The 17,886-nt window shown below is 41.2% G+C and overlaps 1 protein-coding gene across 1 annotated transcript in view; it reads left to right on the top strand.

Moving 5' to 3' along the window:
- The first annotated feature begins 581 nt into the window (after positions 1-581).
- Positions 582-17,886, top strand: part of ablim2 (actin binding LIM protein family, member 2) — a 71,366-nt gene continuing 54,061 nt past the window's right edge. The window contains exons 1-2 of the mRNA XM_083909944.1: positions 582-829; positions 13,120-13,281. Of these exons, the coding sequence (XP_083766070.1) occupies positions 814-829; positions 13,120-13,281 (178 nt within the window). The 5' untranslated portion in view covers positions 582-813. The remainder of the gene's footprint in view (positions 830-13,119; positions 13,282-17,886) is intronic.

The raw sequence follows: 17,886 nt of genomic DNA, 5'->3' as shown, positions 1-17,886 counted from the left end.
GAACAATCAACCTTACCAGAAATGACTATCGGTGACCTTTTAGCACGAAAACACCATGTTTGTTGCTTGTTTTGGGCTTTTATTTGTTTATTTTTATATTATAACACTGGAAGCGACTTGGTAATATTTCAAAAAAAGTTTATTGGAAAACCTGGAGTAGATTTACTTCCTTCCTATCGAGGAATGTTGTCTTGCTCAAATCTCAGTTTCCACCCTTTTATCTCTGGAGTGCAGAATCACAAGAATGTTAACGCAAAATACTACAAATACCGACTCATGCAGGGTTATTTGACCTCATAGTAAGTATTATTTGCCCTTTTATTCACATTAATCTGTTTAAAATTGAGAATATTGTGGTGCCGTAAAATATCAATTGAGATTTTAGAGTCGTGCATGTTTTTAAAGCACATTGGACGTTTTCTGCGTAGACAGGGAGGAGCAGGACACGCCCAGCGACTGATTACCAGGAGGAGGTGTCGTTCCTCTTTGAGCTGCACATGCTTCTATTTATAACAGATAGCTGCAATAACTCAGAGAGGTAGGAGAGAGAGGGAGAGAGAGAGAGAGAGAGACATAGGGAGTCATATGACCCACGGCTCATTCCAGAGATAGTGACAGACGGAGCGCTCACTCTGCTAATATTACACCAGAGCTGCAGAGCGTGCGGAGGATGTGTCGCAACACCGTCGCAGGACACTGAGGACAGAAAAAAAAAGAGAAAGATTTGTTTTGGATATCGCCAATAAGTATTATTATCATTCAAGGACGTGAGAATAAAATCACATCTGGGCTTAAAAACAGCAGTGAGTGACAATGCCAGAGGAAACAGGTAATAAAGACATTTTCTTTTTAATCTTATCTTCCTGTATGTGCTGCTGTGTTCACCTGCCAGAGGAGGAGGAGGAGGAGTTGCTGCTAATGATTTGTAAATTACCTGCAGCACTAACTCGTCTAACTTAGACAGTAATAACTGCACAACTTACAAACATGTAAATCCCTTACAAACCTGTATGGGCTCAGCTGTGTGCACTGACAGAACATTTTCCTATGTAAGCAGCACTAACTCACCTGCAGCTGAACAGGTTTCCTGTGACGTAACACCACCAGACAGAAGCGTATAGCACTTTCCGTTTTGAATACAGCGTGAATGACGACAACAACAACAACAACAACAAGTCTGTGTGGCAGCAGGAATGCTGAGTGCTGAATGCTTAAATGCTGCAGGTTGTTGTGCGTCCTGCCTGCAACATGCCTGGCAACAACACTGTTGTCTTGGTCTCCTGCCTGATTCTGTCACGCCGGGAGCTCGGCCACTTGGTCTGATTACAAAAGGGTCACAGTTACTAAGCAGAAATCACTGTGGTGTTGCTCTAGTGATTTATACAACTATTTTCTTGTAATTCTTTATTTAAAAAAAAAAAAAAAATTTAAAGAAAAAGTTAAGTAAAGGGTGCATCTCTACAAGTTGTCTTTGCTATTATTACAAATTTAAATATCTTAAAAAGTATTGGCGTCCCTAAATAACACTAGTATTATGATAAAAACATGTGCTAATGCTAATATTTTGTTGTGTCACAAGTGTAATTTGTTCCAAAAATGTATTCTTAATGTGTTTAGAAAATTAACTCAAACACACGTTAGCGTTCGTGGTTAAATTGCAACAAATGCTAGCATGGTAGCTAGCGACGTCTTGTTTCAGTTTGTCACAAAAAAACATTATTTTATGGACAAAAGCAGAGACAAAGTCTGTCTTTTGTGTGCAACAGAAGGACAATAAACTAGTTCTATTAATAATTTACAAAAGAACATAAATGTCATCGATCGTTGACCAGTTGAAGTAGCATGTTAAGAGCTAACGGTTGAACGGTTAAAAACAACAACAACAAAACAATATATTGACCGGCGAATAATAGGTGTTTTAAAATCACCCCAGAATCAGAATTTACATTGACTTACCGAAGCTAACTGTGGCTAGTAGCATGTTGCCTTTTTAACTTGCTAAGGTCAAATTAATGTTGACAACTTTATTAATATATTGTTTTTAGAGTACAGGTGTGAGGTTTTGATGCAACTGTTACTGTAAGAAAAGTTTTCTAAGCTAGTTTAAGCTAACTTTAGCCTGTTGTACAAAGGAGCTGTTGGTCTTTTGATGCCTTGTTTGGTTATTTTTTAAGCTAATTTAAGCTAATGTTAGCCTGTTATACAAAGGATCTGCTGGTCTTTTGCGGCCTTGTTTGGTAAATTTGAAGCTAATTTAAGCTAACTTTAGCATGTTAAGAAAAGGTAGTTCAAGTAACTTCTTGACTACAGCAGCTATTTAGCAAAAATAAAGCTTCGGAAAAAGTGGAATTGGACCACAGTGCAGTGGAAATATAATGTTCAGCAAGTATTGTTTAAACCGAATCACAACTTTGCACAGTTGACCTCGACCCAGTTGGCTCCAAAATGGAAGCCCCACTGTTTTTTTTTTTATCCACGTAAACCACCACAAATATTTCCTTTTCTCTCAAAGTGTCTTGTCCTTTTAGTGTTAACGCTGTGTTTCTGACAGGGAGGTAAAAATGCCGTTCTTTCATGACGACGTGACGAAACTAGTAAAGTTCAGCGGGATGGAAACACACACACACACACACACACACACACACACACACACACACACACACACACACACACACACACACACACACACACACACACACACACACACACACACACAGGGCCATGTGCTTCCACACATAAAGCTTTACATACTTTTTGTGCAATGCACATTTCAATGGAATGTGGGAGAAACTCTGAGTAAACAGCCATGTGCACACAGTCATTAACACACACACACACCCACACACACGCACACACACACACACGGCTACAGGCTGCATCTCAGTCCCAGCCGAGGACAGTGTATCCTGGGCCCGTGATGTAATCCATGGCTGGTTGTCAGCAGTCACTGTGACGCCTGAAGTTATTCCAGGACCACCAGTAAACAAACCACGTGTGTGTCCATCATCGTGTCCACCGATTCCCCGCCTGCCATTTTATAGCCTATTCTCTAAGAATTTTAAACATGTTTCCAATGTTTTTTTTTGGTATTCATGCACGAAGGTGCATTTATCATTTATCTGGGACTGTATTTTTAGCAGCGTATTCGTCCATGCGGACTTCTGTGGTGGCTATTTTTGCGGGAGTTAAAATAACCTACATTGTGTGTGTTCGCGGTAATGAATCTGCATGACACCCAGGTCAACACTGTGTGGCTTATTGAATGTGTGCTTTTAATAGTTTTTAAGACAACAATGGAGCAATGGTTTTAGCACAGAGGAAGAAAGTATGAAGGGTTGGACACATGACAATAAACCTTTAGCTTTAAAACGGTGACAGAAACATTTCTAGGAAACGAGAAACCTTTAATTCTGATATTGAGCAATATGCATTCCTTTCACTATAGTCTAATGCTTCAGAGGTCTTAAATCAGTTTTATGAGTAGTTCCACATGTATTTTTGCATTCGTTCTTGTCATGATTTAATAATTATGGACACAAATATGTGATGGGGCGTCGGATTTCACTCCAACTTTATTTACATTTACACGTTAAACGCTAATAAACGTGTTTTAAGAATGGATTCTAACGCAAACACAAGCAGTCGATAGAAAAGACGGTGCAATAAAATAGAAGTAATGCTGTGCAAAAGGTAAGCGCGCGCTAACGCACGACACGTTTCCATGACGACTGACCGGGAAAAAGACGCGAATGACGTCATGTGTTTACGTGCCGCGTTACACCGGAGTCCAGGCACCGTTTACCAGTTAGCTCCGTTAGCTGCATTAGCTCCTTTTAGCACCGGTTACAGTCGAACTGGAGCGGTCTGTTTATTAAACGAAAAAAGAGCAGCGCTACAAATAACCAGTGTACCTGTGTAACTGCGTATGTGTGCCTCTGTTTTTAAAGTTTAGCGTTACTTTAGCGACTCATTTTAACAATCGGGAGTCACGTAAACACGTCTTTTTCCGGTCATTCGTCATGGTAACGTGTCATGTTGACGCTGTTAAACGCCGTTAACGTTTGACAGCACTAAAATAAAGATAATAACACTCGGGTAGAAGTTGATCCATTAATATCAACTGTAAAATGTAAATAACATTAAAGGCGCCATATGTAAGAATGTGGCCAAAAACGGTTACTACATTCAAATTCAAAATACAGAGGTCTTTTAAGTTCGGTTTTCTGACGTAACTGGCAACCCGTGGTTGCTCGGCAGCTGAGACTCTACTGACTGCAATGATTGGTAGACGGCGGTAGGTCGCGCCACATGCAAAATATTTTAATATAATATTAAAATATTTTGTCTGTACTGTTGTTGTTGGTGAGTTCAGTTTGTTATATGAACATTATTCCTGAGTCTCTGTGACATATTAGGAGGATTTTATGGCCAGTTGCTTTAGATTTATTACATAATGCACCTTTAAATAATAATGATTATTTGCTAAAATCATCAGTTAATTTAGTCGTTTTCTAACTGCCGTGTGGTGGGTTTATCAACACTAATCAAATCTATAAGTTAATTAAAAAACCACAGAGCAGAGACATGTTTAAAATTAGATTAATTTCTATAAATGACTCAGCACTCTGGGCAGTTACTTCTCTGTTTACAAACGGCTTTGAAACGTATTGTTATCTTCACAAATCTGCCTTTTAAAGTGCATTAACCTCCAGATTTTTCTGGTAAAACACTCTCTACTATGACTGTATAATGCAGCGTCGTGTGTGTTTGAATGTGTAGCTCTGGCTCTTTCTACCCTCAGGTGCCAAACCTTGTTTGGCATATGCTGGTTTTTGTTTTTGCATCCAGCTCTGCCTCTAAAAAAAGCTGACTCAATGTTTTCTACACAGAGAGAGAGAGAGAGAGAGAGAGAGAGAGAGCTTCTATTCATGAGTCATGCTGTTTCTCTCTGGGTTAAAATAACGAGGCCAGCAGCACCGATCGCTCACTGTCTTCTTTACTCCCGGCTCTTTTCCCTCCTCCGTCATAATCAGCTTTTCCTGCTGCACAGTCATGACATTCACAGATATTCCGCAGTATAAACAACCACACACACACACACACACGTGCTGCATCACTGAGTCCATGCTCCAGTCGCTCCATCCCTGTTTTTACACAGCACTTTCACACCTGTGTCCCGTCTCATCGTCTGTGTCCAAAAATGACTTTTGTCCCCCAGGCTCAGTCTGCGTTATTGTTTCCCCTCGTGTCCTGGTTTCAGAAATAGTACATATTCATCATTAACGCTTTAAAAGTGTGTTGATAAATGTCCTGATAACTGATTACAGTGTGCAATTTCAAGCCAAACTAACAATAACACACGATATTGGAAGTGACAACTTCTCTCTGTGATATTTATTACCACTTTACCAAAGTTGACATAGTATAAAAGAGGCAATTTTGCAAAAAAAATTGTATAAATCCAACATTTCCCGTGGTTTTCGGTAAAATAAAATGTAACTTTTTCTGTCAGATGAGACTAGAACAGTAAATTTAAAGGTGCATTATGTAATAAATCTAAAACAACTGGCCATAAAATCCTCCTAATATGTCACAGAGACTCAGGAATAATGTTCATATAACAAACTGAACTCACCAACAACAACAGTACAGCCAAAATATTTGCATTACAAAAAATCTTTTGCAGACTGCAAATCATGTTTATGTTTTGAAATCATGTTTTGGCGTCATGTGGCGCCACCTACTGCCATCTACCAATCATTGCAGTCAGTAGAGTCTCAGCTGCCGAGCAACCGCGGGTTGCCAGTTACGTCAGAAAAGGAAACCTAAAAGACCTCGGTATTTTGAATTTGAATGTAGTAACTGTTTTTGGCCACATTCTTACATATGGCGCCTTTAAGCTAGTGACGACATATAAATGAAGACATTTCAGTTCAAAAAAGTAAATTTTTGCCATGTTTCCCAAACTATCATGGTGTCCTAACAAGAATCAGACTCACTTCCTTGTGACTTGGCTTTGCATTAGATTCAGTCTGGCTCACAGTTTGCCTTCCAATTCGACCTATAGGTGTTGAATTTAGTGTCGAGGTCAAATATCGTGCGAGTCGGTTTTGAAGAATTTAGGACACTCATTCGCACTGTGGCCAAACATGTCTTGCGGTGTCTCAATAATCAAGTCTGTAAGTTGGTTATTTACTGTAGAATCCTACTTTTGTGCTGTTTGAACGCTTCGTGTTCCAGATTTCCAGTAACTCTCGAGATTATATCTGTTGTTAATGCTTGTTGTGTTTTCAAACAATTCACCGACTCATCTTTCACAGGAATTTCATGAATCATGTGTCTTTGCACAAAGATCAAATTCACGAGACGGTGCCACATTTTTGTCGGCTGCTCCAGAGTCGAGATTTATGGCTTGATTTGATAATGTTGTGGTTCCTGTTTTATTGCTATTATAAGAGAATAGTATTCCAGTCGTATTCATGTCATGACATTCCCTTATCTTTAAAAAAAAAAGAAGAAAGGGCTGAGCCATCAAGGCCACACTGGTGTCATTTGCCAGTGAGGTCAGAGGTCAGCTTTCTGCAGCACTTGACCTCAGGTCGAGGGTCAAATGCTGCGTTCAGGTTGCAGGCGTGACTGCACAGGTGGACTTCCAGCATGAAAAACGTCTAATATCTAATAAGATAAGATGTTTCTGCAGAGCTGAACTCCCTGTTTCCTCTGCTCCTGTTTTTACTGTAGCAGTGGGATCGTCGGTCGACTTGCAGCCTGCGGCGCTGACTTCATGTCTTTTTCTTGGCTTCTGACTGGAGTGAGATAATGGAGTTGGGTTTTCTGTTTGGACGGAGGACAGGAAACTCCCCGGCAGTGAAGTAATGGGTCGTGTACAGTAGGGGAAGGTGATGAAAGGCGAGCCAGGTTTTCAGCAATGTTCTTAGAAACTCTCCCTGTTAGTGAATCTAATCGGTCGATAGTGTTCAAAAGGGTTGAACAGGTCTGTTGAATGTCTCTGGTGTGTTTTGCACGTATACTTTGGACAATCCGTGGCCTTTTTGAAACCCGATGGAAGGTTGGACGATGTTAAATCACATTTCTTGCGATGGAAGTGGGCAGAATCGATCATTTTACAACTACAAAATCGCTTCTTCCCGTCGTCTTGGGGGAATAAGGCATCGAAGCATGCGTTGCTTCTGTAACTTGATGGTAGATGTACTGGGTGGGACCAGGTACTTCAAACCCTGTGTTCCTGTACGACCTGCTAAAGGCTAAAGTCCTAGCCAGTATCTAGGATCTACAGACAAGTGGAGTTAAGTAATGCTAGAACTGTATAATAGAAAAGTGCCACAAGTTCTGTCTTCTGGTACATTATTTTGATCTTGGTTTCTGACACTTGTGCTTATTGTGATGCTAGCTGTAGCCATTTTTGTTGTGCTAGCCTTGGCGATCGTAAAGTTGCTTGATATTTTGAACGTCTTGCCTTGGAAAAGTCCTACATTGCAGTTTCACCGCCAACTTTCATGACACTATATCAACTTTTTATACCAAAAAGAAAATAATAAGTAGCTTGAATAGAGCTAGTATCATTTCCGGACTAGCGATTGGCACAGCACCCTGGAGGATAAAGCCGTAGAAGATGGATGGACGGTATCATTTCCATAGAAACCCTTGATGGAGTCCAAGTATTTCCATTATGCCCTGAACATTCCCATGAAAGTAACACACCGCACATAATCTGCATTTCTTTGGCCGTACGATGGCGTGTTTGTACATCATGAGAGCGAAAGTCCCCAAGGTCAACAGCTCGGCCGACCACGGAGTTTACCCCTGCCGTGGTAACGTGAGCAGTTTGATCCCGCGCCACCTCTGCAGATGGTTCAACACCAGGAATGTTGCAGAGCACCATGGGATCCCCACGAGCCGAGGGGAACGCTATTTTTAGCAGGTGCTAGAGCATGACTTCTTGAAAAGGCATTTGAGATAAAGTTGCGTGTGTATCCCTTATCGTGTATCCAGTGTGTGTACACTAAAAGACATCTCATGTTGTTGTTGCAGTCTTGACCATGCATGAGAAGATACTACTTGATGCTACAGATGCTATATATCCACGTTTTGTAGCTTCATGCCCATGTTTGGGCATTCGCGTGGTAACATTTTGTGCAGGTGGTAAGCCGCAACACGTCCGCCGACACTCGGTGTGTGTTCTCGGGGGCTTCCAGTGGTGTGAGTGTGTGCATTACAGACGCGCGGTGTTGAATTGCTCAGATAGCTGGCTGCCTGTCGGCCTCCAGGACAACAGCGTCAGTAGTGGCTGTCAGCCAGAGAACAGACACACCGGAAAGGGTGATTGATGATATGGACAACTGGGCCTGGAGAGGACAGGAGGAGAAAGGGTCGTGGGTGGTAGGTGTTGAACTCTTCATGCTGCTGCTCTGCACGACAGCAGGAATTAAGTCACCGTCCGTCCAAAATCAGGTGAACTGTCTGCAAGTGACCAAATTAGATTTGTGGATCCAGACATAACCAATCTATCCGTATGGGTTGCCTTCGTAACGACGTAGGTGTTTGTGGGGCTTCTTTCAAGCACAAATGCAGGACAAATCACAACTTTAGTCACATTTGTATTCGTATTTTGATTGCAATTGTCAAGACTTTCCAAAATCAATCGGGTTACGCAATCTTTGTGGGTCATCAAGGCCGAAGTCACCCATGTTCAATCATTTCCACTTCTTAAGGCAACATTATATTTCTCCGACTGCGTAACCACGGAGACCCCTCGAGCCTTCATACTTTTGCGTCGTGGTGACGGATACGCACTGCAATTTCCCCGCCCGATCAGTAGGGGTCGCTACGCAAGGTTGTTGTGCTTTTGGCTACAGTGAGCAATGGCGTCCGAGAGAGAAAGACTGTTGTTGTCGTTGAAACAGTGGCCGTTTCTCACTTTTCTGTGTCACGGAACGCAGTTTTAAGATAATTACAGGCGATAAATTGGCCATTTAGAGTCTAAACACGTGCTGAGTGCGTTAAGATATGACGTATTTATAGTTTGGCAGCGGCGTTGTCGGCGGTGATCAGCTCCGCCTCTGTGGGCGCTCGGTGCGCACTGTGAGCCGGCACAGAGCAGCGTTAGCTCGGCCTGTCCTGAGGACCAATCGCAGCTCTTGCCGTCTCCGTTGTCCCTTGACGGAGTGACGGACACTTTAAAAATGTTTCTTGCAGTGGGAGACGACGCAGAGTCTCTCCGATGACCTACGCAGAGCACTTTGAGCAGTATAAATTGGGCCTAACACCCTCTACTTGACTTCCTCTGACTTCTCTCTAAACCATGTTGCCTGTGTCTAATCTCTTCTTTCTCCACTCGACTGATAACGAATCAGCTCATTTGTCGTCTTTCACCCAGATCTCTCTTTAGCATCCAGATTAGCACAGAAATGTCAAGGCCACGAGGTCTTCCGACCTTTGACCTCCTTAGTGTAAAGTCACTTGCGCCAACAGCAATCCACCGGTGCGAACTACGCCCCCCGGGAGACACATTTGCTGCCTGTCATGAAGCCTAACAAGGACGCAAACAGCGGCGATTCATCCATGGTTTATATTGACTCCTCATTATTCATTTTGAGCGGCTAAATTTATCAACTATAAACAGCAACAACCTCTCACTTCCCCCATTGACAGCATACTGGAGCCTTATCGCAGACCGCTGGCAGCCTGAGTGTCTGCTCGCTAGGTTCTACATCTGGCCCTTAAAGATCATGTCGTGTCTCCTTCTCATCCCATGCCTTTCCGTTTCTATTTGTTGCCCGGAGAGGAAGTCGAGATACTGGATCCTCACCAACAGGTGCAAGGGCGCAGCAATGCATGCTGGGTCATACCGGAAAGCCACAGCCCCACCCTGACCCAAAATCCCTTCTGCCTTTCACCCGGTCTTACTCTCGGACGGTCTGTTCCAGATGGTTGCAATCAACCCGGGTCTTAGACTTGTTTTTTTTTAACGAGGACTCAAGACTTCCCCCCTCTTAAATCCTTGTCTTTATTGGGTATCGCGCCCACAACTGCACTCCCGACACTGGTAGCTGCTGCGCAACCACACCTCCCTACGTACAACACAGTACAGACACCACACTCGCTCGCAAAATCCCTATTGTTTTTGTAATTCAACTTTTTAGAGTCGGCGCATTTTCAAATGGCAAGAAAGACATGTGGACTGAATGAAAGCAGCTCTGAAGGATTTCAGCGTCGTCCAAAGAAAACTCCGCAAGGAATTTCCTCTCCCCACATTTTCATTATATTCGCTGACCCTATGAATGTTAAGTATCTCCGAGATGTGCATTTCCCATTTGGGGGGATTTTTACAGTTGAATCTGTGGAATAAATGGAATAAAGGCCTGGATACATAACATAATGGTGGGTTTTTATCATTGTAATGAGATCTAAGCAGGTTTGGGAGGCCGTGTTTGTCTTGGACTCGCAGTCGCACCAATCTACAGAGCTGAGAAATGGCTTTGTTGGCCCCCACGGTGGGTTAGAGGTCCTTGTAAAACCTGCTGAAGAATGTGTTTGCTCCTGTGGTCTGGTGGCTGTTTTTACTCTGCTGTCAGGAATACACCAAGCAGAGCAGGGGCACGAATGGGCCAATAGGTTTTTTTGCGTGAATGGTAGAAACGGGAGAAACAAACAGTATAGTCGTATACCCCTGCAAACCACGCTAGATTGAGTTTACGTCCATGTTTGTTTGTACCAAATATGGAGAAATTCTCTCTTTAGGTCCAAGTCAACATTCGTACCACATTTAAAGGGAATTCTCTTAAGCGTTTTTTCCCAAGATAATTGGACAGACTCTGTAGCCAAGGTTACCAGAGGCATAAAAAGTGATGCTGCGTAATCGGCCTCTTGATCCCTTTAACCTATTTTGCGGTTTTCTCTTTACCCGCCTGTTAACAACATCACGGGGTAAATTCAATTTTGAGGCGTCGGACAAAGCGTGAGGTGTAAAGCAGAGGCAGAGAAGCACAGATAGGATCACTGATGTCATGATTGCCCTCACTGGCTTTTGCCATTTTCACAATCGAATTTAGTTTCTGTTGGGAATAATGGTTGTTGTGTTTTAGACCTTGGAAAGAGACACCAAACATCCTTACATGAGAGTGATGTTGTCTTTCCTCTCTTATTGTTTCTAAGAAATAAGGCAACCATGTGTTTTACAACCAGGGGTGAAAAAGCATGTTGTGCTTTGTTCACCTGCAGGAAACTGTGCCGTCGAAACAAGCAAAAATGATCGAATGTAAACAATAGAATATCATCGACGAACCTTGTAACCATTTGGATAGAATGTTCAGTTTGGTCGCCCGAATCTAATACATTCTCCTTTGAAACATTGAATTCCCCCACATCGTAGAGCAGAAAGAGGAAAAACCTGAGAAACATTGTGCATTTTACTTCATCTCAGTCCAGAAATTGAGCCAATAAAACAGGCAATAATCACCGAGTTAATCCAGGGAACCTGAAAGAAAGATAATTCCCACCAGTTCTTCATGAGTTTCCAGCTCTGTTTGCCTCACGGCTATGATTCCCCCTCTCTCTCTCTCTCTCTTTGCCTCTTTTTTTCTAAATCACTTCATTTGATCAACGCTCTCTCTTTTCCAAGCCAAATTATACCAGTAACCACGGAGGCACGGGCGAAACCGGTCTGACCACACCGGCGTTTCCTGAGCACACAAAGAGACTTTTATTCAGCCGGTGCCATGAAAGAGAGAAAGAAAGGCTGATAAGAATGTGAGAATATTCTGGTGTGGTTGTTGTAAAAAAGGAGGCGAAAAGGTAAAGTCGTGTTTTTGGCGGCGACGTCAAAGCGCTTCTCGTGTCATCGTCTGGTGACTCTTTGAAGGTTGTTGTCGCTCTTCAGGGACTTTGTGCGTCCTGGAATGTTCTGTGCTAACGACTTTCTAGGCTTTTTAAATGAGTTAGCGGCAACGCGGGGACAAATCGTTGGTCGCCCAAAAACGCACAACAACCGTTAATATTCATTTTAGTCTTTACTAGACATTTTACTAGACTAACAACCCGGGGCAAGATAAGTCCTCTGGGACAATGAAGATAGACTGGTTTCATAGACTCGTGTTGCAAAGACAACCGGGGTATTTTTGGATTACGGGCAGGTTTTTATTGCAATAAAGAGACGAATATCTTTATCAAAATACAAGATTTGTGTGTTTGTTTAAGTAAATGGTCGGATCTAGACGCTAATTTCTGGTTTGTATGTCACTTTAAGGCCAGTTCCTGTTCTCTGCGAGTCTTAAGGCCACATTATACTTCGCCGTCGTGGTGACGGATACGCACTGCAATTTCCCGCCCGATCAGTAGGGGTCGCTACGCAAGGTTGTCGTGCTTTTGGCTACAGTGAGCAATGGCGTCCGAGGGAGAAAGACTGTTGTTGTTGTTGAAACAGTGGCCGTTTCTCACTTTTTTGTGTCCCGGAATGCAGTTTTAAGATCATTTGAGGCGGGAAATTAGCCATTTAGAGTCTAAACATGTGCTATGTGTGTATTAAGATATGACGTATTTATAGTTTGGCAGCGACGTTGTCGGCGGTGATCAGCTCCGCCCCTGTGGACGCTCGGTGCGTACTGTGTGCCCGGCACAGAGCAGCGATATCTCGGCCTGTCCTGAGGACCAATCGCAGCTCTTGCCGTCTCCGCTGTCCCTTGACGGAGTGACGGACACTTTAAAAAATATTTGGTGCAGTCGGAGACGACGCAGAGGCTCTGCTTAACCTACGCAGAGAACTTTACGCAGGAGTATACATTGGGCTTTAGTCGTGGATCAATATTAGACTCTAAGCATTGACTATAGATGATCGTCCCACTTGGAGAGAAGACAACCGATTAGGTCGTGGTATCATGGAGCGCCAAAGTATCGAGACGCCTTTATTTTGATATAGTTTAATGGGCTTTCAAACAGATATAACAGTATAGTGGATAATACAAATACAATAAAGTTAATGACGTGTAAGAAAAGGCCTGTCGTGAAGTGTGAGCATCTGGTTTTCTTCTTGGGTTGTATACATATGTTTTTTTTTGCATCTGTCTTACGAAGTCTTTGTCTCTGTGTGGTTGTGTCCTGCAGTGTTTCAGCAGCAGGCCGTCCACAGCCCTCTGGAGCAGAAGAAGAAGCAGGGCGGCGGCGGCGGAGGACCGATCCCCTGTCAGAACTGTGGGAAGCCGTGCAAAGGCGAGGCCCTGCGAGTCCAGAACAAACACTTCCACATCAAGTGCTTCGTATGTAAAGGTATGTCACAGCTCACCTCTGTGTGCTCACCACACCCATCCACACTGAACCCTGCAAGGCTGTGGAATCCGATACGGATATCACAGACCCCATATCGGCCATTTTAGACCCTAAACCAGGGGTCACCAACCTTTTTGAGATGAGAGCTACCTTAAGGGTAAAAAATAATATGGAGGGCTACCATATAATATTTTTTTGTTTGTTTACCATTTAAATGATTAATATTATGCATTCAACTGCATACACATTCATTCCAGTGCTTACTCCTAACGATTACCAGTTTTTATAAACAATATCAAAGATATTTTACTGAGCGATCATACGGATACATGCAAGTGAAGTGAAGTAAAGTGAGCCCGCGGGCACCGTATTGGCTGCCTGCGGGCTACCAGGTGCCCGCGGGCACCACGTTGGTGACCCCTGCCCTAAACGCATTTGTGCCGAGTCATTTTCAAAGATTCTCCAACTGTACGTCAGATATTCTTCCACCATGAAGAAGAAAAATAAACATGACTCGGCTAAAATTAGCTCCATTTTAAGTGTGTGCTTAGTGAAGCATGTGATATAGATCCAGTCCAGATTTTGACCGATACCGAAGACATTGATGAGAGCTCGTACAAAACCCATGACTTATTCATATGTATGAGCATCTTATTGGGTCTCAGAAATGGATGTTCAATCAATAATCAATAATCCGGCTTATTACGCGGACCTTAGGTGGTGTTTTCATGAGTAGTGCATCAACGAGAGACTTCATAGAGGATAAACAAAAATGCTAAGCTAAGCTAAACTGCTCTAATTGACTTTTGTTTGGATTAAATCATGGATTATCGCGATCAAGAGGAACAATAGTGGACATCCTGAATTATTAAATCATTAGTAATTCAGAAAATAATTGAAGTGGTCACCTATAGAAGTAGGTGTGGGTTTTTCAGTGTGTGTGTATGTGTGTATTTATGGCTGGGTGTGTGTGTGTGTGTGTGTGTGACCGTACTTTATTAGAATGTGTGTGTGCGCCCCTCCCAGCCCCAGACTCCCGGCACGAGCCTTGTGTCACGGCCAGTGTTGTTGTCAACACACGCCCCGGTTGCTAGGTTACCGGCGGGGTCGCTACAGTGTCGCTATAGCTTCCTGGAGTTTATCTCTCCCCCCTCCCTCCTTTTTTGTCTTTTCTAATATGTCAGCGACAGACAGACTCCATGTCTCTGCATTCGTGTCCTCGTACCTCTATCTTTATCTGTGAGCGGTCACATGTCGTGTCAGCGACGCCGATTCCTGTGTCCACTTAAAGGACAATTACACTTTATTTTATTGGATCTTTCTTCTTTGTTTGATAGTTGTTTTTTTTGCCAAAAAGCAAAAACAATGTGCTGAAGGAGGAGATAATGGATTATTGATAAGGGAAAATATCAATCAGTGCTTATTTAATCCACAAATAGTAGTGAAGTAGCATCATACAGATTAACTAATACGTTTTTTTTGTTTGTTTTTGTTTTTAAGTAAAATTCTTGATTTGACCAAAAAAAGTAACTTTTACTTATTGCTGACCACTTTTGGTGACTATATACAGTTAATAACGTAGCCTTGCGCACAAAATATGTACACATTTGGCCACAATAACAATATTATCTCATTATTTTTGTAAAATTTGATTATTTTCTAAAGATTAAATCAAGATTTTCAGGCAAAATCATCTCTAACTTTGTTAATTGTGTGTATTAGTTTCTTTCTTTTTGCAGATTATTAGCAAAAATGCTAACATCTACATCCATTCTGTATTTGCTGAAGTCACACTAGGAAAAAAAGCAACATTTGACATTACTGATCAAGTGCTATTATAATAATTAAGTGATCTGAGAGATCTATAACTAGTTTTGTGGACCTCCGATGGCCCGTAATGAGAGGGCGCCTCCTATTGGCTGTCCTACAAAGCAGCTGCATGTGCAGTATACGTCCCTTCAGTGGAAATGTCGCTGTTCCAGCTAATTCAGAATAACGAACACTGTAAACTACGTGTCAATATAGGCAGAGACTTTGCCCTCGGGTCCTTTTGTGTGTCCGTCTTTGCTCGTCTGGTGGAGGGGGGAGGGGCTTAGCACGGAGAATTGTCGCAGTTCTGCTTACCGCAGCTTTAAAGCCACTGTTTGTAGGATTTAAAGCCTCCTTTAATGACGCTGCATTTTTTTGCATTCATTAATCTTTCACAGTCACACAGAGTTTGTCCTGACTAACGACGCCTGAAGGAACCAGACTTTTATTAATTAGACCGAGTTAATTCTTGATGTTTAACCTGCAAAGAAATGAGTCAACAGAGATGATTACAGGCCTCAGGATACACACACACACACACATTTATCAGATGTCTAATGTCATTATTTTCTTATTACTGGAGGTCATGCTTAAAGACATGTGGAGAATGTTTTTGTAGAAGTGCTTAATTAGGAAAAGCTGTCTGATTTACTGCCTGACAAACCGGAGACGCAACAGTCGCACAAGTTTTGTTTGAGCTCAGGAAACAACACGACACTCCTTCCTATTCATAAATCCACAGCGTGACAACCAGGAATGGATTTCAATCTAATTTGGGTAAAGGTTAAGTCTCAAGGTTTATAAATAGAATCCATAAATAGAGACATAGGACTGTAAGGAAAATAATGAGTATAATAAAGTGCCATGAATATAATATACATAGTATGTAATATAAGCAGTACTAAGGAAGAGGATGAGGGACAAACAAAGACTTTTGAGGAAAAAAAGACAGAATTCTGAGATTAAACTAGTCAGAATTATTGATATTAAAGAAGTCTGGGTGGAAAACTTGGAGAATTCTGAGATTAAAGCCAGAATTCAGCGGAAAAAAAGACAGAATTTTGAGATTAAAGAATTTGGAGAAAAAAAACAGATCAAAATCAAAGAATACTGAGATTAAAGCATTTAAGAAAAAGACATTTGAGATAAAGCCAGAATTCAAAGAGAGAAGACAAATTCTAAGATTAAAGAAAAAGGTTTAGAATTTTTAAAAAACAACAACAAAAAAACAGATTAAAATCAAAGAATTCTGAGATTAAAGAATTTAAGAAAAAGACAGAATTCAAGATAAAAGTCAGAATTCTGAGAAAGAGGCAAAAAATTATTGGATTAAAGTCAAAGAATTCTGAGATAAAAGCCAGAATTCAAAGAAAAAAGACAAAATTCTGAGATGAAATAATTTGGAGGGAGATTAAAATCAAAGAATTCTGAGATTAAAGTAAAAAATTTTTTTTATTGAAATCAAACTTTTTCCTCATAATTCTCGCTCTTTTTGGCCTTAATCCTCTTCCATACAATACCAACAATTACATTATAATAGATAATTGATATTCTCTTTATTATATTTTACCATTTTGCAATAATAATGATAAATATAATTAAAATATGATAAATAACCAACTAAATATGCAAGATTAAAATAAAAACGCTAAAGTTTCTCTGATAAATAATCCAGATGTGGACACACAGGAAACTGAATGTCAGAGTTTCGGATAAATAAACGTCAGCAGTTTGAGTGGAAACTATATGTGGATGCAGCACATTCTTCATAGATCATAATAATATCCGGTAAAAGTCTCTGGAGTTAGTACTTCACCTCTGACCTGCCACAGAATCTCAAAGTGTTCACGATGAACCTGGAGGAGATTCAAGCCCACGTCCCCTGACGCTAACTGATGCTTTAGCGACTCTGGGCGTTAGCCAGTAAGCTAACAGCGCCAGGTTTGAAGTCGGATAATATGTGTAATTAACACCGGACAGAAATGAGGACAGGATTAGCATGACGTGGTGTTAGCCTCTTTAGCACTTGATATATATCAATGTAGCTCTTGGTTTACTAATGATTTGTTTTTGGTTTTTTACCATGTGTTAACAACATGCTACATGGCTAAATAAAAGAGAAAATGGAGGATGTAACTTGAAGAAACTTTATATCATTCATAAAATAACCATGTGGAGTTGCAGTGAAATATAAATATATCATTTTTAGGCTAAAACCCCACAAGCTAGCAGTCAGGTTAGCTTCTTAAGCTGAATCGTCAGTTTTTTCAACACAAAGAGGTAAAAACAAAGGATTGTGAGTAAAAATATACTCATATTGATACTTCTTTTACATACATTTTTTATATTTAGGATAATAATACATTACAGGCTCAAAAAAAGCGAAATTTTTCACACTTATATTCAGTGCCTTCATAATTTTGGTTGATATCATGATTTAGTTGTATATTACATCAATATAGGGCGTTTGGTTAAGAAATAACTGCATAATAAAGTTTAAATAAACAGTTTTCGCACCTGGGGTGCCACCATTTCCCACTAAGGCAAATTATTATGTGTGTTTTTAATATTATATCCTTAATGATAATGTTGATTGGTGACATTTACTTATTATTTGACTATTAGTACACATTAGTTAGCACACTTTTGTATTTTAAACACATAAATATATACATATTTTGTAGACTATTTGGTTCATGTAGTAGCTCTGGAAGTTGATAACATTTGACATAATGTTAACCACCACATATGGTTTGTTAAAGGTTAAATAAACGTTATTCTTTGGTAATTGGATTA

Source organism: Microchirus variegatus, assembly GCF_963457635.1.
Source record: "Microchirus variegatus genome assembly, chromosome: 2".
Taxonomy (NCBI): Eukaryota; Metazoa; Chordata; class Actinopteri; order Pleuronectiformes; family Soleidae; genus Microchirus; species Microchirus variegatus.
This window is presented reverse-complemented; position numbering and strand designations above follow the sequence as displayed.